Genomic DNA, 26,424 nt, shown 5'->3' with positions numbered 1-26,424 from the left:
CAGTTTTGTACCCTTATTTATTTCTGTAAAAATGGAAATAGCAGTGTAGTATTAAAACTTGCTTTGTATTTTCTCCCTTGTTACCTGACATCCCTCATTTTCTCTGATTTGTGTACATTATATAAAGGGCATGGCAACGCATCCTTACAGGCATGTAAGGTACTTAAAAATATATATATCCCTGCAAATCTTAAATGTCACAGGTATATCACTCTGAAGCTTGGCTGCTAGCACTGCAGAACAGCGTTGCTGTGTTGTACTGCTCAGAAGGGCAGCAATCCAAGCAATGCACATTCTAACTGCTCTCTGGAGCCTCTGGAGATCAAAGATGCTGGCAAACCAGGAAGAGCTTGATGCCTGTCCCTTAGCTCACTGAAGATCCTGAAAATAAAATAGAACAAGTCTACATGGGAAGATATATGGCATCCACTCCCTGTAAAGTGGGACACTGAAATAAATGAAGAGTCCATTGTCCTTCCTCCGGCCATGGGCTTCCAGATGATGGTATGTTACCTGGCAAAATTAAATTTCTGGCCACTCTCCTGTGTGTATCAGGGGATTTACCATAATCCTCTGATACACATATCACAGACTGAGTGACATCTCAGTCCGTGAGGGCAGCTTCCATTTGGGGCACTGTAAAAATATTTAGGAATAATAAACAACAAACTCTTGGTCAGAAGAGTAAGATCCTTCTGGTCTCACCTGCAGGTCTGAAGTCCACTGAGCTTTCAGAGGAACTTCTCTCCTCCACTGATTCTGTAAGAGACTTTGAAACTCATATGTGAGAAAGCCCAACAAGAGCAAGTGAATTTTTAACATAGAATCATAGAATATCCTGAGTTGGCCCGCGGGGATCATCAAAGTCCAACTCTTGGCCCTGCACAGCACCACCCCAAGTCACACCCTGTGCCTGAGAGCACTGTGCAAACACTTCTTGCACTCTGTCAGGCTCAGAGCTGTGATCACTTCCCTGAGGAGCCTGTTCCAGTGCCCAAACACCCTCTCGGTGAAGAATTTTTCCTGATATTCAACCTAAACCTCCCCTAACATATCTTCAGGTCCTGTCTCTGGTCACCACAGAGCAGAGATCAGTGCCTGCCCCTCCTCTTCCCCTCACGAGGAAGCTGTAACTGCAGTGAGGCCTCCCCTCAGTCTCCTCCAGGCTGAACAGACCCAGTGCCCTCAGCCTCTCCTCACAGCTTCCCCTCAGGGCCCTTCACCAACTTTTTTGCCCTCCTTGGACATTCTCCAATAGTTTAATGTATTTCTTACATTGTGGCATCCAGAACTGCCCCCAGCACTGGAGGTGAGGCTGCCCCAGTGCAGAGCAGAGCAGGACAATCCCCTCCCTTGCCTGGCTGGAGATGCTGTGCCTGCTGCCCCCAGGACAGGGTTGGCCCTCCTGGCTGCCAGGGCACATTGCTAACTCTAATGTCTAAACTTTATTCAATTTAAATTTGGGGGTGGAAACTCCTATTACAGAATTTTTCACTTTAAATTTGAGCGTACTTCTAGTAATATTACATTTCTCCAGGGCAACTACACTTCCTGGTGGTCCAGCCGAGTGAAAGATTTCATGTATTTCAGTTAGTCCATAAGCAGTTTCACCACAGCTGCTTCTATTTTACCTCTAGTCAAGCTACGGTATGATGGAAATGTCAAAAGTTCAAATTTTGTTGAGGCTGCAGAATGAGCAAATTCCCAACAGGAAGCTTAAGTCCATTATCTGTAATCAGGCCCTTGAACTTCATGGCTGGCAAACCTTGTTTCAGAGCATTAAGTGATAGCAGTGACTGTTGCTTATTACTGGATCTATTTTTCATTAATTAGAGTGGTAATGAACCATCATGGGGCACTTTTGTCAAATCTTTATAAACAAATCCATATCTAGTGTGTTACAAGATCTTCTGGACATTTAATTTTAATTATTTCATTATATTTGTGTAATAACACATTATGTATCTGTCACCTTGGTATTTAGACACATCATATAGTTTAAATACAGACAGATGGTAACTCTGCTGCTCATGATAAACAATATAAACAGCCCCTTTCCAGTGTAATTTGAACTCTAAATAACCCAGAGATTGTCTGTAATAAAGTATATCCTTGACCAAGAAGACATATCTCACATCACATCTCATTATAAATCCCAGGAAAAAAAAGGTTACACAAATTTCATGTCTGGGGACATTCTGCCAGCCAAACTTGAACTCATCTCACACAGACCCTACCCACACGACTCCAGAAAATACTCTGATAATAGTAGTAGTAGTAGTAGTAGTAGTAGTAGTAGTAGTAGTAGTAGTAGTAGTTAGATTTCAAATCAAAATTTCCTCAGATAATTTCAGCAGCCATAATTCTGTGTCATGAACAGAGATGCTCTTTAGTCCAAATTGGTCCCAAATTATGTAGGTTTTTAAAACAAATATTTAGTGGCATATCTTCATGTTAGGCAGTTCTGGCAATGCAGTTTTTAGAAACATGTAGAAAAAATAATGTCTGTTTAATATCATCTATGGACCTTATCCTTTCACACTTACTTTTGCTGACTACTACCCTTGCTGCTGAGTAAGGTAACATTTGCTGGGATTAAAGACATCAAGCTCTGATCTCCTCTTTCCAGAAGTTGTATGTCTGCTATTCAAAGGAAACCTAGATTGGTACAATGCAGTTCACACTGAAGTTTTTTTCTATGAAAAAGCTAGAGAATTCAGCATTCTGTGTTTGTTCATGCTGTGTTTTTTTCATCTTACACTAATGTCACTATAGTGTTTGTGACATAGAGTAGATGAGCCCCTACCATGAACTGGGCAACCTGGGACATGAAGACTAAAGAGACAAGGTTGTGATAGAAAGTCTCTTAGAAGACAAGGATATTTTATTAAAAATAATTTATTTCTAATAATATAATCCTCCATTAGAAGGCTATAAAATATATTTTCTTAATCATGAAGTCATTATCCATTTTCAACAAGGCTAATATAACTCAGTACCTGCACTGAAATGTTTAGCAATTGCTAATTCAGTTCCCTTTTGCTAGGAAAGTGTCCTAAAGTGAAATATCACATTCACATTATTTAGAAATAATGAGGCTCCAGTCCATTCTCACCCAGATTGTGTATATGATCTAAGCAGTCTTTGAAATTATTATTTATCTCTCATATTTGAATCTCAGAAAAGACATTGTAACATAATCATAAGGATAATGATAATGGTAATGGTAAGGATAAGGATGATGATGGTGATGATGATGATGATGATGATGATAATAATAATAATAATAAATTAAATGCTATCTATCATAAAATATTATTTAATTATAAAAGTGTATCATAGCAATTCCAGTGCTGTTTATGAACTGTGACTTGGAAATGTCTGATAAGGAGGGAAACAACTGGCAGACCAAGCAGCAGTCAATCTTTTCTGGTTAAAGTATAAAGTTATACATAGGTATGTTAACACACCTATGTAAAACCTATATAAACATAAAAAGGTATGTTGAGTTTTGCTCACATTTTTTAGGGACTGACTTTAAACTTGTTGCTAATAGAGATATTAGAATATGAAGTTGCTTAGACAAATACCTTTATTTTCATAATCTGCCTTGATTTGATTTAACATTCATATCCTACCTTACTATGCTGAATTCCCATCATATCCATGGACAAGATAGTTTCTCAGATACCATAAGTATGTGTAAGTTTGCCAATTCAAAATTAAGTAGTTATTAGCATAAACACTGGTGTGGAAGTTAGAGGTAGACAGGATTGTGCCAAATCCACTTATCTGCCTACTTGAGTGTACGGAGTCTCAAAAGTAGCAAAATGGCTTATTTTTCAAATTTTATCACTCTTAGCATCTAAAAAAATTATAATTCTTTATGACATGAATAACATATCAGAACATAACTGATATGCAATAAAATTCTCAGCTTTCTTGGCTTCTTTCCAGGTGTTGTGCTGCAGATCAGCTGCTTCGTGTGTGACATTCTTTGTACCTCCCATTTCAGATCACCATCAACCCTTGCCTGTAGCTTTTCTCTGAGAAAAATTGCTTCTTTGGACAAGTTCTGCTTTTGCAGCAGTGAATTATGCTTTCCAGGCAGAAATCTTGATACTTTCAGAATATTTTTATATTGGTACAAAACAATCCTATTAGACTAAGTGTTCACTATTTTGGCTTTTGCAGCTGCCCATTACTTAAATTCATTACATGGATGCCCTTGGCACTCATGTATCCTCTCACAGGACTGTGATACCCCTGGCTTGCAGCACTGCTTTACTTCAAAAGACACATTCAGTATGTCTCCTATATTACTAATATGCCCATAATTACTCAGAGGTGCTTTGTCAGCATGTTACCATGAATTTGAATGTTCATACTCTGGTGTAAGACATTAGATAACTGTCAGTCTGACTGTTTGAGCCATGATTAACTCTCTCACAAGTGTCAGTCAATCAAATCTGCTTTCTCTCATGGTGTCCCAGCCTCACTCCTGTCAGCACAAATGAAAACACTAGAAGAGGTCTAAGTGGAGCAATTGCATTGGCATTTACTGCAGGAATCTTTCCAGAGTTATTTGAAAGCAACTATGGGAAACATACTGAGAAATTATAAATGGAAAAGGAAAAGGAAAAGGAAAAGGAAAAGGAAAAGGAAAAGGAAAAAAAGGAAAAGAAAAGCATATTTCAGTTGGGAGAGAGCTACAGTGATCATCTAGTCCAATTACCTGACCATTGCAAGGCTGAGCAAAAGTCTTAAGCATGTTATTAAGGACATTGTCCAAAAGCCTCTTAAATACTGACATTCAAGGGGCATTGACCACTTCTGTAGGAAGCCTCTTGCCATGTTTGACAATCCACTCTGTAAATAACTACCTTCTAATGTTCAGTCTCTAGACACCTCTAGGTATTGTAGTGTGGGAAACTACCTCGTTCATGATTACCTGTATTAAGTCCACTTTTACCAATTCTTTTGCACAGATAGCAGTTCTTTTTTCACTCACCCTGCAGCATATGAGCAGGCAACATGCTGCTATTTCATATTTCCATTTCTTTTCTTCTTTTAGTTCACAGTCATCTCTCTAATAACTGCTGAATGTTGCGATTTTATTGCTCTCTTTGCTGAAGACTAGTTTGTTTCTCTTCAGGTCACCCCTGTGTGAGGTTCTCCAGGAAAAGGGTTGTTGGTGCAGTTGGCTAAGAACAGTAGCTTCATTTTGCTTGACTGTATTGTTGTTTAGAAACACAGACATTTTCAGTTGCTTTAGAGGTAGTGTTTGTTTCCTCACATGCCGTCCTCTGGCATGTACTCAGCTTTAATTTGTTAGCTGTCAATGCTGACAGTGTAAAACATAAGCTTTGCCCACTGTTATACTCACTTTAATCAAATTGATTGCCAGATGTCTTCATCCAGCCTTGCCACTAGCTTATTAGAGATCACAAAGCTTGAAGAAATGCAGCTTCCACAGATGTTTCCACTCTTTGACATCCCTTCAGAGAACTGCATGCTGCCACCAGCCCTGCTGAAGTGACTGATGGGCACAGTAGTCCAGTGGGAGTTGCAGGAAATCTCTGTTTTTATGATCATGCCTCATATGGTTACATTCCAACTGCTACATTAGGAAAAAACTTGTGTATAAGAGAGAAAATAAAGCTTTGGATTCCTCCTTTTTACACCTGCTATAATAAATAAAGCAGTTAGGAAGGATTTGACAATGTAACAGTATTGTTACACTGTGTAACAGAGTTGCAGAATTTGTATATCAAGTTTAATAGGGCTTGCATATTTCTAGATGGCAATTTGGGCATGATCTGCGCATTTTAATTTCTTCCCATCCCTAGCACTTAAGCACCAGGTGCCCATAACCTGTTGTTTCCTATTAAAGAAAAAATTACAATTTTTATCTTTAAGCCTGTGCTGATAGGTCACAAAATTGAGTTTTGCCCTTTGGTGATATTTGATATTGCTGTCAATAGCGGATCCAAGGAAGGTGACCTTCAGATCCATTTTACATCAGCCCATGGAAGCTCCTAAATGGTGTAAAGCAAGCCACTCACTTTCACTGTGTGTTGTGCAGTACTGGTGCCCCAATGGATGTATGTGACCACCTGGGCAGCAGCCACAGCAGAGGCAGAGCTCCTTCCGTCCTGGGGCTCCCCTTTGCCAGCCCAGTCTATTCATGGCACCCTCACAGTGGAGACTGTTTCATTTCAGGTGAAAATGTCACAAGGCAGAGTGGAGAGGTTGTCACACAGTATGACATAATCTACTGTATTTAAGATCTCATTTTGTGATTGCCCCTGTTGGGTTTGGGAAAGTGATACCATATTATGGGGTTTTTCCTTTCTGACAACCACTGAACAGAGCCTTTATTTCTTTCTTCATATCCCCTACATCAGGAAGTCTCAAGTGTGGCTGTGTAAGATGCCCCACACTAGTGTTCTCCAAATTGTATAAACCTTCTTGCTGGCACAGTACTCCCTCTTAGGCTACTCGCACACAAATTGCAGGTGGGATGGCAGCTGAGGGGAAAGAGTGGCTGGAGATGGCTGGCTCTGTATGTAATCTGAATAAACTCTATTTACAGAAACAAAGGAGTCCCAAGAGGCACTCACCAAATGTTCAGACATCCAAAATAGCTGTATAGGTTAGAAATGCAAGTTGTGCTTTCAGGCAGCAGGGAGAGGTTTTGCCTTTGAATGTAGGAGCTCTTCCAGCCAACACTGAGGGACCCATGCTGCTGCCTTCAACATCTGTGTAAGATAAGTCAGCTAGATACTGGATACCTTCTGTTTTCCCACCACCCTGTGAATTTGAGAGCAGACTTTTAATACTCTCTTCCCTCTCCGCCTACAAATAGTCTTTTCCTCTCATCAGAGACATGTTTTTCTCTCCCTGCTCATTTCACCATCTTTACTTGTCAGTTTCCACCCATCCACATTCTCCTACACACCACGGATTTTTCTGTTCCCACATTTTTTGGCCTTTCCACTCCCATGCCACTGTATCACCTTCACTTTATCCACAATCTGGGAATGCGTTAGATGAGCATTTCCAGACCCTCTGCCCACCTGCCCCTGCCCAGGGTTTTAGAGTATGATGGAAAGGCCATGAAAGTGCACGTTCCTGCCTGTAGATTCCTCCCCTTGTGGCTGCAGGGATCCAGCACAGATATAGCAATGCTTCCCTGCAGGGCTGGATCACACAGGAGTCCTGGCTGGTGTCTTTCCACTTGCTGACTAGTGCCAGAGACCCCTAATGATAGTGCTAATACCTATAGCCCAAAATAGCCAATCACACATGGAGTAATCAGTGGCTGAGTCACACAAGAATTTTGATCCCCTGAAAAACCTAATTCCACCAATTCAGGGGAAAACATCCAAACTTGTCCTTAATTTTCCCTGGTTATTCATTTATACCTCAGAGCAATGAACTTTACAAGTCAATTACAATTAAATCTTGTATTTTTTATCAAATTTAAATTGTCTTTTGATCTCACACTTATAAGAAAGGGTAAATAGGAGGCATCCAACAGATCTTCTTATCTTCCACTAGTTTGCATGCCTCTGTCTCATATTTGTCTTCTGACTAACCACTCCTAAATTATTCAGTCCTTTCTCCATACACAAGTCTTGCCATGCTGTAGCTATTTTGTTTTTTTCTTGGCGATTACTTTGTGGTTTGCTTACAGCCTGATGTAATGAGCATCTTTACTCCCCAGGGGCATGTGTCTGGCTATCCATCCTGTTGCCTTCCCCTCCAGAAACCTTCAGATGTTTTTCTCTCCACTGCAATAGCCTTTTTCACTACGTGGCTGTCATTCAGCAACATACAGCCATAGTAAGGGGACTAACAAACCTTGTTTTCCAGTGCTTTCAAGGCACAAAACTGTTTCTGCACGGAATAAGTGAGGATTTATGGGGAGAATCTGCACGTGTTTCTCGCAGTTTGTTTCTTTAGCTGAACAACAATCAGGTTGGCAATCGCTAGGTCAAAGACACAGCTTTAAATGTTTCCGTCAGCCTGCCTTAAAGCCAAATAAAACTTGCATTTAATAAATACTGCTTTATTCTTTCTGCCAGGTACATATTAATTCTGTTAAAGATGAATTATCGGAAAAAGTTAATTAAGTATAAATCCATGAAAGGCTTGTAATTGCACTTAATCTTAGCTTGCAGGAGGCCCTTAGATTTTTAAGATTTATTGAGCCAGCTGTTAATAACATGAAGATGTCTGCTAAGGAGTTATTCAGTCCATAGAAAGATTGTGTACTCAACAGAGCCATGAACAATAATTGCAAACAGTACAAAGGCAGGTGAAATGTTCCATGAACGCTGTTATTCTTATCCGAACTAAATAAAATATGGCAACCATAGCTACACTTTGAAATTCAGTACTTATTGAGCTGCTGTGGCTCTCAGGCCATAGAGAAATATTTTGGCTGTCTACAGCAGAAGGTAAAATGACATTATTTATATGTATTTGCCATCATGGTCTAACAATGTGCTACTTTTACACAGGAACAAGGTGCATATACTTGGGAGAGTGATACCATATTATGCAGGTTTTAATTTTATTTTTTTATATACTTTCAATACACTGACACAGTAATGAGTAGCATTGGTTGATCCATTATGAGGCACAGAATTAGGATTTCATTATAAATTTTTTTTAACTATGCAGGTTTTTTTTTTTTTGTTTTTTTTTTATATATACTTTCAATACACTGATACAGTAATTAGTAGCATTGGTTCATCCATTATTAGGCATGGAATTAGGATTTCATTATAAATTTTTTTAAATTTACAAAAGAAAAATATTACTCATCTTCATTAGTCCACAAATTAAAAAGAGAATACTTAGTTTTCACATCTAAAAAATATCCATTATTGCCTTATTAAAAATATTCCTTTTCTTTCTGGTTCAGGAATTGCTTGGAGTACCAAGTTAACTTTTGTTGTATTTTATTAGCTTTCCTAAGAATTCTCTTTGACTTGTTTCCAGTTCTCTTTTTGCCAGAAAAGATATCTTTACATATTGATGAGCTGTTTTTCTAAGTAGATCCACTTATAAAAATACCATTTATTCCAGAAAAATGTTGTCTGTATTTCCAGGAGGTTACTTTCATTTCACATTAAAATAGTTTGCTTACTCAGATGATTCCAATATATTGCAAATAAAAATGATAAAGGGAAAGAAGGGTCCAAGGTGATTCATCTATTTGATTTCTTCACGGGGTATTGCTTAGTTGATGATAAGGAAAATCCAAGTTTCTATGCACAGATCAGTTTTAGTGGACTCCTTAAAATGGAGGGCAGCGACTAATGTAGCTGTTTTTCACTGTTAGAAAAAAAAAATCAGTACAGAAGAAATATTAACCTCTAGATTTTTTTTAATTCCACTTCAGTGCCTAGACAGTGTTACATATTTTTGTAGAACTTCTTTCTCTTGTGCCACTACAGTACATTACTATCTTCCTGTTTTTTAATAGCAATAAAAGTCAATTTTCACACTCATCTGTGTTTATCTCTGTGAATTATCTTGATATGCAATACCAGCTCACTTTCCTACTTCTAAAAATACCATGTTGTTTTGCATCTTGCAAAAAGATTAAAAAAGGAAGCGAAATCACCAACTTGTTTTGCCTGCAATGACAATTAAGATGATTTCCATCCAGATGGTGTTATGCATTTGAAAACACAAAGACCTTTTGGCTGGAGTGACAACAACATCTGCAAAAATCAAACAGCATCATCCATCCCAAGAATTTCCTGAAGATATCCTGCCAATTACTTTTACTAGTAGGTGACGATTAATCGTAACCTGTCTGGCATCTGAGCAGAGATCTGATCCCTGACCAGAAAGAAAAGCTATATTCAGACAGAGCTGAAAGCAGACTTTGCCAGGACCCAAGATCCTGACCATCATTATTTTTAGAATATGCACAACTCAGATTATCTCATATTGCTTTGGGGGAGTTTTGTTGTTGCTGGTGGTGTTCAGGCTTTTTTTCTCTGTAAAACTGAGGCCTTGTAGGTGTAAGTGTGCTGAGCTTCTTGTGGGAGGTACAGAACTCAACTTCCTGCCTCTCCCAAATTACGTTAGAGATCTTCAGGTGATATAATTAAATGAGTGCTATTAAATTGCTTTTTGGAGGTGGGGGGTGGAGGTTATAGGCAGAAAATTATGCTTGAAAATATCATTTGAGGGTGAATTCAGGTGACCTCAAAAGTCTGCATGTGTCCAGAGTAGTCTCTGAAAAGTCAGTTTTGTGATTCTGGCAATAATTCAAATACTGATTTTTACTTTGCTGATAAATAGTTCTGCTTCTTCCAATGAAATAATTTGCTAAACGTGATAACACACATCATCTTTCTAAATATCATTCATCTCTCTGTTCAGAGACATAACTACAGGTAAAGATATTGAAAATTCTTGGGTTCTGGGACAAATACTTATACAAGGTCACTGTAAGTTCAGCCCATATTTGACCAAATTTTTCTGTCACAACTATGTGAAATATCCCACTGATTTTATAGTAAGGGAACATTTACAGAGCAAAGGAGCTACCACCTGGTAAAAACATTACATCTATCTCTTTTCAATATAACTGTTGCAGCACATTCTATTAATGCTTTGTATTCTTTGCCCTCCTGAACTGGTAGAGGGAAGTAGTTAATCCCTTTTTTCAAGATAACAGCAGTTTTCCAGCCAGTTACAACAAAGTAACCTTTTCTGCCCTGTGACCTGAAGAAATAAGGATCCAATTCTGTCTCTCCCTGAATAGTGCTCTATTAGGGTATTCAGGGCCTTAAACTCTATGAATGCCTTTTTCTTTTTTGTTTGGGTGGTTTTTTTTTGTTTGTTTGTTTTGTTGTTTTTTTTTGCTAGCCCACAGAAGCATGAAGTACACCAATGCCCAGTATGTTACTAGGCTGTGCAAAAAGGCTGCTGCTCCAATAGTCAAGTTTGTGTAAACAGACCTTTTCTTTAAGGAATCTGAAAAAGTGCAGACTTATTTTCAGGTACTGCTGTATGGCCAAAGTCCAGTGTCCGTCATCAGGCCTTATCTTAAACTGCTTCAAATTGCCAATTTATATAGGTTTAGGGTAAAGCCCATTGAATATGTTTTTTTTTATCATATTTCTATCGTGTGATGTGCTCAAATACAGTGGTCTGGAATGTGTGTTTTGTTAACTTTGTGCTGTAGTGTCTGGTTAAGCTTCAAAGTACATTTCCATATCATCCATTGATTAGATGATACCCTTTGGTCCTGGCCAGCCAGCTGTAGAGATTATTGAATCAAATTGAAGTGAGTTCTGAGAATAGCAATAAGGACTGGAAGGACTGATTTCCAAAGAGATACTAGAAAAACTAAAATGCTGGTCGTTTCTCCCTGCCACCTCTTAGTGACTCAGAATAGAAACTGTTAAGTGTTACTATGTATTGATTGCTGCAAATCTCAATTAAAACCTATTTAATCTCCTCAGCAAGTGAGAATAATTGCTCACTGTGCTGCCATGGGCGTGCATGACTTGTGCCATGGGAAGCAGAGAGAGCTGATGTCAAAGCTCTCTCGTGCCCTTAGTGGAGCCCATGTCTCTGTAGCACCAGAATCATAGTGCTGGGGTTTTTACAAAAGTAACTTTGAAGCTGAGGATAATGAACTCTCCTGAGAACTATTCAGAAATGACCACTACAAGCTGTGCCTTTTCCCTGGGTCATGGATAATAACTCTAGCTCAAAATTAGACCTTAGGAGGACAGCCTAAGGGTAGCTTAGATTTGGTGAAATGATTGCCCACTTAATTTTCTTTGTGAGTTAATGCAGCTGCAGGGTAGATAAAAAAACCTCTTGAGATTTTCTGCTTAATTCTACAGTTTTGGGGGCAGATAGTCCCTACATATGTCCTAGTTTGTTGCCTCTCTTTACTGATCTGTAGCTGATGCTGACACAGTAATTGACAGCCATTGAAGTTTCCTGCCTATTCTTTACAAGAATATATGAACTCTGAGCATTTTTTGTGAATTTATAGCAAACACTATTTTGATGACCTAGTGATGATCCAAAAAGGATTAAATATTATTCATTTTTTTATTCAGATAAAATCAAAGAAAAAATAACAAGATTACTTTTACCTGTATTGTCTCAAAGTATTTGTATTTAGAGGAAAGGAAATGTCTCAATATATTAGCATTAAATGCAGGCAGCAGGCAAAGCTCCTATAAATACATTCTTTCTTTGAAGAATATGAAAAAGAGAGATGATGCAGGATTGTGCATTAGTATGAGCATGCGCATGAGGTTTGAGCAGATGAGAGATTGTCATTTATTATGTTTCCCAATAATCACAGAATCACAGAATAGTTTGGGTTGAGAGAAGCAAAATCTAGTTCCAGCCCCCTGCCATGGGAAGAGACACAGTCCACTGGACAAGTCTGCTCAAAGCTCCATCCAGCCTGGCTTTGAACACATCTGGGAAAGGAGCATCCACTCCCAACCCTCTTTCATTTTAAGACCATACCCCCCCTTGTTCTATCATTACATTCTCTTGTAAAAAATCACCCTGACATTCTTTCTGTAACTTTAGAGATCATCCTGGTGGTACATCAAGGTGTTGGGACATTGCACAATAGCCAAGTATAGTTTTTGTGTTTCCCCCTTCAGCTGGGTTCATTCCCATGATACCTATGAATGCTGTAAAATCTCACAACATCCAAGAAGCTCATGCTAGGAGCATTGCATTGGAGAGTCATTAAAAGTAAAACAATCCCCTGCGATGATTTATGATGCCTCTTTTTCTATCATTATTATTCTTTCAACCATGTTATTAATCTCCCAGCTGGCATTAGAAATGCTGATAGTTTAGGAATGCCAACCCCACCTCCATCAGTAACACAAGCAATCCAGAGTTTCTGATCAAACTTGAGCAGCCTAAGGCAGCCCAACACTGGCCTTCCTCTGTGAGGTGGGGAACTTGGACTGGCACATCTTTCATGAGTTATGTAAGTTTGGGGTTGCTTTACTGGTCTTCAGTTACTTGTTTGACGTGTTACTGTTTTAGTGACATTGAACTATACATAAGTGTAATCTGTTAAACACATGAGTTCTGGGGTCATCTTTTTTTTTTGTATTTTTCATGAAAGGGCCCTGTTAACATGGTTCCTCTCAAATAAAAAAATCTTTTGCTAGTTAATATGTACAAAACTTTTGTGTAATCTCAGGGGTTTCGTGAATGGTACTAGGTGAAATGTCTGAAGTGGAAGAATTAGTTGTTTGAAATTTCATTTAAAATTAAGTGTTCAAAAGTGACCAATGCAAAAGCTGCTGAGATTATTTGAAATCTCAGACTAGAGTTAATGAGGTAGATTGTTACGTGCAAGGATAAAAATCTGAGACATATTTCTAAAGGGGGAATAAAATCTTCATCATGGCTGAAGAGAGGCTTAACATTTTGGGACATCATACATAACATATTGGTTAGGAAAAAAATAAACAAAGGGGTAAATCTACATTAGAAACATCTGTCTTTTAGTAAGTCATAGAGAAGTTTAGAATTATACTGCCCATTACTCAATCTCACATCTGAATATTTTCTGGTGCTTTACAGAAGGATTCAGAGTGAAAAGTGAGCACCCATTAAATTAATTGAAATATCATTATTTAATTTGACCTGTTTTCCTACTTTTGCCTCTAAAAGATAAAGAGGAAAATAGTTATAGAAGTCTGGAAAAGCCTTAAAGTACAGAAATACCACAGAGACTTTAGCTACATTCACATGGAATATAAAAGGAAGTTCAGAATAATATGTTTCTCTCTTGGTTTAAAAGAGGGCAAATGCCACCTGAAGCATATTGAAAAATCATAATATATTTAACTTTTCATTTTTTCCAGGGTATGTTTAGATAAGAAAATAAAGCAGTTTTAACATACTCAGAAGTGACTTTCAACCATTGCAAACTTTTCTTAGGACTCTGATTTAATTCCAAGGGTTTATTTTGATTTATCCTACACATGGTCCTAACAAGTTAAACTACACTGAAATAATGTGCCTGCCTGCCTTCCCTACCTCCTAGGGAAACACAGCCAAGAAGGGAAATGGACACATTCTTACCTTCCCTATTTCCAGTTGAGGAGTCAGGGATAAGGCTTTGGTGGGAGTTGAGGATGTGAATAGCCAAGTGTGAAAAAACCACCACCAGCCTAGGAGGATTCTCTTCCCTTCAGCTGTTTTTCAAACAGGTTCCTGTGCATTTTGTGCTCCCCTTTTTCCTCCACCTTTCTTCCCTTTAGGGAGAACCTCATCCCTGCCCTCCAGATAGAAGAGCATACACAAGCAGATAATTCCTTTGGACCAATACTTTTAAAAATGGAAAAGACAACTATGCTACTGTTGGGTTCTTTGTCGCTTGTGTTCAGAGGGGACCAGAGACCCTCAGTGGGGCAGAGGGCTCCCAGCAGTGCAGGGCAGAGGCTGTGCTCTGCTGGCAAGACTGAATTAATTTTAATTTTTTGCAGTGGGGAGCTGTCACAAAACTCTGTGCTATAAAAAAAACCTGTCAGAGCTCTGGAATCAATAGGAATAAGGGCAGGTGCACTCACTGAATTTTTTAAAACATTGTCCTATTAGAAGTGGTGGAGGGTGACCAAAGCCCCCAGTAAGCATTTTAATAATTTCTGGACTAAATGCGTAATTCCCAATATTTTGGGTGATCTTATTATTTTTTAAGTTCTAAGAATGATTTTTAGGGGCATACACTGCTCTTCTAATGATCTCTAACTTGCTGATAGCCAGTCACCACTAAATTAAAATGTCTGTTCCACTGCTACTCTGCTCAGAGGCACAGGGACAAGTCAAGATCATCCTGCCACCATGTTAGTCACCAGGGACACTGTTTTTTCAGCACAGTCCATATTGCTCAAGACATTCCAGTACCTCTAGCCTTGAATCCAAATAAGCACAACTAAATATAGAAAGAAGTTTTCTTTAGGTGGGTACATGTGTGGTACGTGTCTGTACTGGCAGTATAGTCAATCAGGATCTAGGGTTTAGTTCAGCAGAGTACAGAGAGGTGCCTGTCCCCTGTTACATGATATTCCCTGCTCCCCAGTCACTTCTCCTGAAGAGTACAGCTTTTCCAGGCCCAAGAACATAGCTGCCAGATCTAGGGGATATCTCAGATACCTTAAGGCATCTCAAATGGCACTGGACAAATAAATTTGGGCAGCTGAATTAAGCCTTCTTTGTGCCAAGTCCAAAGTGTGAGGCAGCTGAGCAGCCAGCAGAAGCCTTCCTGAGGATTAGCTGCACCTCTCTCAGCTGACATGATTACTTTGTGCTGCTTGGGAAGTTTAGACACCTGCTTCATATGTAGACACCTAAATTTAAATATCTTCATGTGGAGCTCAATCCAAGTCCTATTTTTCTGTTCTCCATTACAATTTGTGATGTCCTAACTTTTCCTAGTCAGTTTTCCTATTTCCCAATTCTCACCCAGACCTCCTGCATCTGGTTATTGTGAGCTTGAGATTTGTACTGTTCAAAGACACCATGTCCACTTCTGGCTCTTCTTCATCTCTGAACTTGCTGGATGTAGAAGCAAATCCAGCATTTTTCATACCAAATTATGTAGCAGACACCTATGATCCACCTATGTAGTAGCCAAAGACATTTTAAATGTCAGAACATAAAACAGGCAGAAGGTCAGTCATGGGATGTCAAACAGTGACACCAGCCAACAGTGAACAGCCAGGGAGGATTGCACAAGCAGGGCAAACACACAGTGATATTTCTCTACAAGAGTTTTGCAGCCCCCAACATCTGCTACTTGAAGACATCCTGAGCCAGAAGTGGGCTTTTGGTATTAATTAGCCCAGGATTAAATCTTCTCCCCTAAGACTATCCAGCTGGTTTTAAACCTACGTAGATTTCGATCCCCTTGTGTCAAAAGTTCCACAATTTATCAGGACAATCCTTAAACCACAGAAACAGATTGTCTGTACCCTTGGAATTGTATTGACTCACTTTCTGGGCCATTCTTGTAGGAGCTATGCCAGGGACAATATGTGTGTTTCTACCCAACACAAAAGAAGCAAAATTCGTATCAACAAGAACCTGCTTTCAACTATTCACCAACAAACACGGATTTAGATTATCCTTGCATAGAAATATACAAACAGCATAAAACCCTAAAATTAAAATCAGGTATTTCTTAGAAGGGCTCTTTAAGCTTTTAAAGTTTGCCAGGGAATTAATCATGAGGTGAGGAAGAACAGAGCTTGTTCTGTGCTTTTCTAGTCCATGCATAACAGCCTATCTACCCCAATCCTTAAAAGACATTATGCCTTCTCACAGCATCCGTGTGCCATCACTCTGCTGCTTCTCCTCCTCTCCCCTTAAATGCTGTTCTGGCTCTAAGGACAGCTGGCTGATTATTTCCTGCACACCAAAGTCACTCTCACTGTTTGAATCCGTGACCTGAAGAAATAAATCCTAACACTTGCCGAACTTCAACTAACTTTCCAGGCTTCCAGCTAAAGAAATGCTTCTGAATACCCAGTGCTGTATTTCCTCCCTTCCAGGAAATGGTACATCAGGGCAGTTGTGTCCAGAAACTACATTCCTCAAACACACAGTGTCTGTTCTCATAGGAAATAAGTACTGTGCTTGACTCTCACCTCTGGGCCTGCCTCATTTTTTTTCTTACCTTAGTTTTCTTTTTTGTCTTTGCACAGAAAAGTTTATATGGAAAGACAGATAAAGGGGAAAAGTTCTAATCCATCTACTGATTTGTACAGTTTGCTACATCAAGTTTCAATGCTCCTACATGAGGTTTCTTCAACATTAATCCTTTTATCCTTATGCTTTGAAAATTGCCTCACTTTTCACCCTGGAGACTCCCAAGGTAGTTTTTAACACCAGCTCTGATCTCACACCCCTATTTCAAACAGGAATCTCTGTGTTTTGGATTCCGACCCACTATAGGAGTCTCTCTCTTGTCCTTCTCATTCAGCTCATGTAGATGTATGTACTATTTCCTGATACGTGGACATTAATGCTTTCTGTAATGTATTTCTTTCAGACATCATTGTTCTCATCGCTTCAATAGCAGTTGTTTCTGCAAAAACTCAAGGTAACATTTTTGCAACATCAGCACTGAGAAGTCTTCGTTTCCTACAGATCCTTCGTATGGTGCGCATGGACCGAAGAGGAGGCACTTGGAAATTATTAGGTTCTGTAGTTTATGCACATAGCAAGGTATGTAATCCTAAATACTAATTTTGTCTGGTTGATATCTTCACTTGATGTGATTCAACAAGAGACCAAGGAAATAAGCATTTATCAGTTTTGAGCAGAATACCCAAAATTTTCTAAACTAACATTAATTGTGTTATGAACTAACACAGATACATCAGGCCATGTTTAATGCTAACCGTTTTTAGAGATTTTAAAAAATGTTGTCCTTGATGGGCAGCTGTAATTTGTTATATCTTGGGGATGTTGCTGAAGCATCAAACCAAAAGAGTAGATCTTGTCCACTTTCAGAGAAAATTTGCATCCATAGGGAAGCACTTGACTCATAACTGCACAGATGCCAAAAAAGCATTTACATAGATATTTTCATGATGCCTTCTTGAAATGTCATTCTATTCAGTCCATAAAATGGGAATTGATTTCTGTTCTTTTTTGTCTAGGAATTAATCACAGCCTGGTACATAGGATTTTTAGTACTCATCTTTTCATCTTTCCTGGTTTATTTGGTGGAAAAAGATGCAAATACTGAATTCTCCACGTATGCAGATGCTCTCTGGTGGGGCACAGTAAGTACAGAAAAATAACATAGACTCTCTAACCAATATGCTAAAGTGCTTTGAATTTCCCCTACTAAGGATTTTAGTTTAGTATGCTGTTCAATGAATTGTTTTTACTGACAAAAAAATAGTCTGAGAAGCTTCCTCCTTCAGCTATTCATTTGCACATTGACAGATTATTTCAGTCCATCCTGCAGAACAGCTCTTTATGTTTCTGCTGCAAACCAGACCACTAAACCTTCAAGAGAAGAAAGCATTGTACTTTTTAACCCTTAGCCTTTCAGTAATATAGTTTGTAATATGGCCCCACAAAGAGCTGTTTTGATACAAACCAGAGGGCTCTAAGTGACAGTGCAGGAAGAGGAAAAAGTGTCAGGAAAAAAGAGGGGAAAAATCTTACATCAGCTTTGGCATGAGAGTATCATCAGTGCCCTTTAAAAGATTTTGTTTCTCCTTCCTCTGTACCTTGAGGACAAAGACCAAGAATAAGTATGTCAATTCTGCTTCAGCAGTGTTATTTTTTACAGGTATACTTGAGATCATGGTTAGCTATCAAATCAATTGTTTTTATTTTGTTGAAATCTGTGGGATCTAAGTACATGCCTGATTGCTTTTCTTAAAGAGGATTATATGATTGTTTTTATTTTGTTGAAATCTGTGGGATCTAAGTACATGCCTGATTATATGAATATGGTTAAAGAAACCAGGCTTTCAATAAACAAAAAAGGCCTAAGTTTGAAGTTTTTATTTTTTTTAATGGCATTATGTGTAAGGAGTTTTGCTGAAAAATGTCCTATAGTGATCCAGACTTCTTCACCGCATGAGAGTTACTCAGGCAGCTTAAGAAATCTGCCCCAACAAAGCCTAAGGCAGTTATTGTCAGGCAGGATAAAACTGCTTTTCTTTTCCTTCTGATGCAGTAGAACACACACAGTGTGCTCTGGTAGTGTCTGGGTAGTGAAATGATACCTGGGAGATCATTAATGCTGACAATAACATAGAGCACTCATTAGTTTCCTTGGAATAAGTGTGAGACCTGAGCCAGCCTCTGCCACCTTTCCTTATCAGAGGGATGCAAAAATGAAGCTTTCTCACCTCAGACCTTTTGCTGACAGGATTTCATCTAGATTTAGTAGTATCTGCAGACTCAGAGCATGGACACAGGGACTGCACAAAAGCCCTTTCCAGAATGTCTTAAATTATTGAAAATATTTGTAAGAAGTTTAGTCTGCATTTTGAGCTAAGGTCAAGGTTACTCACTATTTTTAGGGATAGTTAGTGTATTTGAAATTTATTCATCTAAGGGTTAGTCATTTGTTGTATGTCTTCCCTAGAGACTATACTTTTATGTTATCACTGCACAAAATTGGGAGCTTGGAAAAGCCAGACCTACTAAATATTATGTGTACATTTACAAATATTCAGAAATATATTTTGCTGAAACTTGTTGCTTTAGAGCAATCAAGGCAGATCACTGATAAAATATACATTTTATCCTGTAGTACAAACACACGTAAAATTCATATTGGCTAGAGTCACAAGAGAAGGTTTTGTATTCAGTGAAACTTGTTGCTTTAGAGCAATCAAGGCAGATCACTGATAAAATATACATTTTATGCTGTAGTACAAACACACATAACACCTTTTCTCGTGAAAAGGTTTTGTATTCAGTGCATCACTGTAGTTTGTTTCCCATTTCTTCAAAAGCAGAGTTCTGAGTTTGCCTTCCTGTATTGATAAGGTTGTGAAGCATCTGGCATTGGATGCTGATGTCCTCCCTGATGGGTACCCAGCTCTGGCAGTCTGAAAACACCATTGCCCCTTTAGGATGGCAGTGGGGATGTGATCCTGCAAGAGACCCTCCTGTGGCTGTGCATGTTCTTGGGAATGGATCTTTTCAGACATTTGATTTCCCAGGAAACAGCCTCTACCTCTCTGCAAGGGCCTGTGTGCCTTAGCCCTGCACAGGCAAGGAGAAGGGCTGAGCAGGGGATTGTACCCACCTGCCAGCTGGAATGGGGAAATGTATGCACAAGGAATGAGAAAGTCCCAGCAAACTCAGAGCTCCAATCTGGCATCTGACTGAGGCTCCTGTTAGATCCAGATCCTTCTCCTTGAGCAGCTCTCGCAGCAGGAACAAGACCTTTATTTTAGAATTTGCTTCTCCACTACCTGCTGACTGCAATTTTTTAAGGAAAAACCCTGCTAGGAAATAATCATTGTATAAAGTGGTGCTTAAAATATTTTGTACACTATGAAGTGAAAGTGCATGACTCAGAGGTTATATAAGTAGTGCAACTGAGAAAATCAGGAATCTTGCCTAGATTTCAACAGGAAAAACAATAAATTTTATTTAAAAACCTGAAAACAATATATATTGTATATTTCTATATATTTTCTTCTTTCCCCAGTGCATGACATTAATACATTTAAGTTTTTAATGCACTTAAGCAAGTGCACAAACTTACTAGAAATCAGTGTTCCCCCTTACCTGATGTCTTTGCCATTTTAATAATAGTAATTTTTTCTACAATATGTAAAACAGTATGTGGGAAATGCATAATGTGCTTCTTAGTCATGGATGTTTTTACTGCCAGAGTAACCCACATGCAGATTTTTGAAAAGGACAGACTGTATGGCATTTTGGGGGAAATCAATGCTTAGTCTCATTGATTTGTTTATTTGCAAAAGTTATTCTGACTTAAACCACAGATTATGTACCAAACTCTGGACTGAATTTTGTCATGGCAGAGGTACAAGAAAGAAAAGGCTCCTGAATTTCAATATTTTAGAGGCACTTATGCTTCTCCTTACAGGAGCAGCACTGGCACGCTGCAATTAACCCATTCATTAATTCAGATTACTTGAGGACCATACACTGCCATGGTTATTTCACTAATTCCATTTCTGAAGCCCATATTTATACACAGAAATGAAAGACAGGATATGGCATCCAAATTTACATATGAATACTCTACTGTATTTTCAATTTCATGCTGTAGTGTGCAACCTGCTATTGAATCATCATGTTAATATTACTACTGTAAATATTCTTGTGGTTGGGGTCTCCACAGTGTTACCTAACACAGCAGCACACAATGGTGAGTGTTATATGGAGAGCTCAAGTTCAGAATTTGCTTTGGTAGAGAGGATAAATTAATTTAACAGAAGAAAATAATAAAACCATATGGGAACAAAAGGTCAATTTAAAAACCTAAGTACTTCAAAACCAAACCATACACAGTTTTCTGAGATATACTGATGTTAACTAGAACTGTGGGTACTTACAGTGACATTTAGTTTGTACATTAATTAGCTTTAGCTGCAAATGTAATGCAGCTGAAGTTTCTGTCCCTCTTACACATTTGACAGAATTTCTCTTAAAAAATCTTTATTTTCTAGTAATGCCCAATAGTTACAGCTGGATACAGATGGGCTCTGGCACTCCACAGTGACCTGTTAGTGAACAAAACATATTACAATGAATTACATTGGCACTAATGACTAACTCAAATAAGTTTAACATTGATGAAATTTTTCCCTTTTAATGTAATGATAGCATGAGCAAACTATATTTTTTAAGTGATGTCAGGTAACAATTCAAAAGGTAAGTAGTGCGAGGAGAACATAAAATGACATCAGAAAGAAATATTAGTGTAGCGAATGGCCTCCTGAGTCCTATCTCATCTAACTGAAGTCATCTAAGTTATATCATCACACTCATTTTTATATTACCTCATTTGTATTAGCATATTTATTAGCTCCAGCAATGAGATAACAGTTGTTCTATAATCATTGTGAGTTTTAAGCTTGGCCAGATGACACTGCCTGCTTTGGCTAGTCTGTCCAGACCCCTCACTTATAGAAAAAACCGAAATGGAGTGGTTTGCATCTGGTGTAAAAGACAGAACTCAGCTCTTTTAGCCATGCAGGAGTGTGATTCAGCTGCTTAGACATAGGCATACAGTACCATCAGAGATCTGCTGGACAGTCTGCTGCCTCTCCTGTGAGTGGTCCCTGTTCAGATGCCCTAGTACAACTCTAATGGTACTAGATTTTTTTTTTCAGACAAGCCCAAGTCCTACATTTTAGGATAGGATGAGTTACCTTTGAACTTTGGCCACTTCTCTCTTACCCACACAATGCTAGCTGTAACTTCTGTCTGCTTCTTGCATAATTATCAAGATTCTGGAAATTTCTTATGTTGTTGTGATTTCACATCCAGTAGTTTTCCACACCCTGCTCAGTTAATTTAATCTCAGGATTATGCCAGTCAAGGCCTGGCCAATGGTTCAGTCATTCATTAGCAGCACTTACAAAGATGCAGTGGGTTATTCCCAAACTTAACCTTTCTGGACCCTGAAGTTGTCCAGAAAACATTTTCTTAGTTGTGTGGTGATAGTATAAAATGAAGCTCAAACCCCTTTGCTCGGTGTTGAGTAAGACATCACAGCACAGTGCTGACACCTGTACACTCCTGTAAAGACCATCCTGAGATAAAATAGCTCAGAGTGAGAAAGAAGCCACTGATATTCTTAATCAGAGACTGCTACCATTAAGTCCTTAATACCTAGAAGAATTGAGGGAAAGGCTTAATAGGGTCTTGTTATTTTCTTTGGAAAAATTGCAGCGATACACTCTGTGTGACTGCTCATAGTTTTAGATTGCTCTCAGATGTCAGGTCCCAAAGGTTGGAGTTTATCTCTGACTTCTTTGGAATACAGTTCCGTGGCAATATCATTAATATGCAGATGACGCTTGGTTCTGTTTCCCTCTCATCTGCCCAGACAGGAGATATCTCTGTACTTTCCAGCGACTGGCAGAGATAGGGAGCTGGATAGAAGCCAAGAAAGAGGGCTCATTCCAGAGCTCCAAACTGCTTTTCAATAACTGGCCTGGAAACAAATTTTGAGGAACTTTTATTCAGGGATTCATTTGTTCAAGTGTTTCATTCCTCTTGGGCTCTTAATAGCCTCAAACTGTTCTGCAGTTGCCCTCTGATGTGAAGAGCTGTGATTATCTTCTTCAGCAAACAAATCAATCTCCTCTGCCAGGCCAAGACCATGGCTGCACCAGCTCATCTCTGCCAGAAAAGAGAGAGTTGCATTCTCATTTTCCTTCCTCCTTCTTACTCCATCTCAGTCTCTCACTGCCTTGTGCAGGCTCTGGAGCTTGTTAGGCATGTCTGTGAGCTGACACAACGGACCAAAGCAGCAGAAACAAACCACGCAGAAATGTGGATCATTTTCTGTCCCTTCCTGGGTGGTATTGGCTTGCCAGAGTCCAGAAAAGGCTCAGAAGAGAAGATGGGGCAGGGAAGTGAAGAGGAGCAAGGAAGAGTGAGACCTGATAGGCATGCAAGGTGGTGTGTCTGTGACCAGGCTAGTGTTGCAAAACTTGAGACTTGATAACCACTTGAAATTTCAGCTGCAGCCTGAATTCGTCTCTCTTTCTTAGTCCCTGTGGCTTTCTCAGGGTAAATTACACCCGCAGCTTGTTCCCAACAATGGGAGCAATTAAAAGCACTGTTTACTATCTACAGAGTCCTAAATAGTTGAAATCTAATTACTTCCAAAAGACTTTCCTTCTTTTGTCCCGTGGTGACCCTGACATTAAATAGAATTGTTTTGGCCGTCTTGCCTAGGAATGAACTTTGAGGAAGCTGGAAGCAAAATAATGTCTCTAGAAGGCAATTTCCTGAAGAATCTGTTGCTGCCAGAATATTTGCTGAGGCTGAACTTGCCCACATTTGGTACACGATGTAAAATAATTCTCCATGCACATGTTCTCCCTAATAACAGGCCCTGGAGTCCTTGGCATTCAGCCTACTGTTGTCTATCTTTGTCCTTTAACATCGTGTGCCGTTGCCTGAGCACGCGTCCCGCAGCCTCCCAGCCGGCTCTCGGGAATCCTCTGCTCTGCCCATACCTTCTCCAGCTGCCCACGCCAGGCAGCTGCGTGGGTCTGAACTCTGTGAAAGCACACAGACACAACTCTTCTGCCAGTCCAGTCCCCAGGTATGGGATTGCCGTGCTTCCTGGGCAACAAGTAGCCTGGAGGGCAATTCCTTGGGTCAGGGAAAGTGCTCAGATTGATCTGGTGCCTTCAAGATGCTCTCAGTGAGCCCCAGCCATGCACCATTATCTCAGTGGCCACGTTGCTCATGGCCAGTGGTCAATGAGCCCTTCCACCTGCACTAAAACTTGCCTCCCCTTTCTCTTTGACCTGTCCACAGGTCGGTCTGAGCTAACATGGTCCAACAGCCCGAGGTATCTCTGCCTCTGCTGCTGCATAGTAACCTTTGGACCTTCATGTCAGGAGTGATGTAGGTGTATCTGAGCCTGTCATGAGGAAGGGGAAAGGACCAGAAACTTTACTTGAAGTCCCTCCCAGCTTTTCATTATTGTTTTTTGTGTTTCAGAAGATAATTCACTTCAAATCGTACTGATGGGTTTACAGAAAATGCAGCTGCTTCTTGCAATTCCTTTGCCTTTATATCATCTGCAGGCATCAACTTTTTCCCTCCTATATTTTTCCAGCATTATCTCCATGTAACTTATATTTCTTTAGTTAGACAAATACATACAGTTATATTTTACTGTAGAAAATAGGAGAAACACCTTCACATCTATGGAAAAGAACACTTTTTTTCTTCCCAATTTATATATTTCCTACCATTTGCCTCAAATTTGAGATCAAGGTAATTTTTCATTATTTTTAAACTTACTGCTTATTTAGGTGTTTTTTTCTCACATTTATTATTTATCTCAGTTTTATTTATTCATAAACAGTGCTACATTTTCACAGAAAAGTGTCAATGTTAGTATATTTATGTTCATTTTTTTTAGAAACAGCTATATGTTTCAGATGTCTTGGATTGATTAGTGGAAATGATGCTTCATGCAATGTAAATAATCTGCAACTAATCTGTCAGTGACTTCTGGTAAATCACGTTGTTCATTCATTTCTTTTCAGATCACATTGACAACCATTGGCTATGGGGACAAAACTCCTCTTACTTGGCTTGGAAGGTTGCTTTCTGCAGGATTTGCTCTACTTGGCATTTCTTTCTTTGCACTACCTGCGGTGAGTATGCCTACAAAATTAAAACAAAATAATAGAAACTCCTGTAGGTCCTGCCACTGCTATGATACTTAAAGCTGAAGGAAACTGTCTACATGAAGAACAACTTTTTAAGGCTTTTTGCTCTGCAACAACACTAGTGAAGTGCATCCAAAATCCAAAGAAAAGGTTTGGTGTCCTTGCTTTAGTTTTGGAAGTCTCTCTGGCATGGACAAAACCGGAAAATAACCCTAAATTAGGTTATGTACTATTGTGTAAAGCTGAAAATCCTTCCTTTTGTTAAGAATTGTGACTTATATATTATTGTTTTTCTTTCAAATTTTTCAAAACAAAACAAAAATAAAAGCAGAGTATATGTCTTTCTAACTTAGATTATAGTGAAAAAAATAGTATTTCTAATAGCATGTTTTGTATGGCCGTACAAGCTACCAACAGAGAGTAGTATAAGGCCTTAAATCAACTAATGGTTAATGATGTTGAATGCAAAAGATGCAATTCTCATTTTCTGTGAATAATTGTAAATAACCATTACAGTTTATTTATGTTGTTTATATCAATGTTCAAGAAATGGAAATGGGAATTATCCAGTGGAAATGGGAATTATCTAATGACTAAAATATAATGTAGCTTCAAAAATAAATTCTCTTTTTTTTTGAGTGAATCTCCTTTTTTATTAGTTTTGAATAAATATGAAAAGAGAAGTGGCATTTGTATTTTTTTGTACTGTTTCCAGTGCAATATCTTTTGATATTTTAATACTCATACACTTTATCTCATATACATGGATGTTATAATACTTCATTTGTTTTCAACCATATAGATAAACCAAGATAAAAAAATCTGCATTTGTCAACAGAATTAAATCATCTGGTGCACTGCATTTATTTCTTACTCTAGCTACAAAGAGTATTTCAGTATCTTTGACATACTATAATGCATTATAATTATAACCCATTACCTGTTTGTGAATCCTTGACATTTATTGACATCTACTGTAATTAATTCCTTTTGTCACCTAGTCACCACTAACAAGAAAGCTAGTCTTAGCAGCACTGCAATGAAAAGAGGAATACCCTTACATATTAGAGATGCCACAACTTTTGTTCCTCATGTCATATCTATGTACTAGTTTTCCTCATAAATACTTCAGTGCTGAATCTATCTGTAAAAGAAGAGGTATATGGGAAACTTTTGCACGTCTTATAGTATTTTATCCTGACTAAGAATCAAGTGGAAATATTCTTCCTTATAATGCAGACATGTCCAGCAAAAGTATTACATTCCCTGCAAGTCAAGAAGGAAAACATCCTCAATTTTTGGATCTATTCCATTAGAATCAAATTTATCTCACTCAAAGGTAAAAGGCTAAAAGAGGAGAAGTTTCATAATTAGCTTTTTCATAACAAATGTTCTAATAAGTACTCCAGATGTGGACTTTGATGTCCATATATATCTGGCATACCTGTCAGGTGGTCATTTTCTCATTCTTGACTCAAGTTCCTCTGAATATCCATGCTTGATT

At 38.7% G+C, this 26,424-nt stretch overlaps 1 protein-coding gene across 5 annotated transcripts in view; it reads left to right on the top strand.

Annotated features, from left to right (window-relative positions):
- The window catches only part of KCNQ5 (potassium voltage-gated channel subfamily Q member 5), a 284,582-nt gene that overhangs the window by 217,593 nt on the left and 40,565 nt on the right, over window positions 1–26,424 (top strand). For all 5 annotated transcript variants that reach the window (XM_039730331.1, XM_039730324.1, XM_039730317.1 and 2 more), the window contains 3 exons: window positions 17,090–17,265; window positions 17,703–17,828; window positions 24,795–24,905. In XM_039730331.1, coding sequence (XP_039586265.1) covers window positions 17,090–17,265; window positions 17,703–17,828; window positions 24,795–24,905 — 413 coding nt within the window. The remainder of the gene's footprint in view (window positions 1–17,089; window positions 17,266–17,702; window positions 17,829–24,794; window positions 24,906–26,424) is intronic.

Source organism: Passer montanus, unplaced genomic scaffold, assembly GCF_014805655.1.
Source record: "Passer montanus isolate IOZ18808 unplaced genomic scaffold, ASM1480565v1 scaffold11, whole genome shotgun sequence".
NCBI lineage: Eukaryota > Metazoa > Chordata > Aves > Passeriformes > Passeridae > Passer > Passer montanus.
Note: the sequence above shows the minus strand (reverse complement) of the source record. Positions and strands in the feature narration are given on the sequence as shown.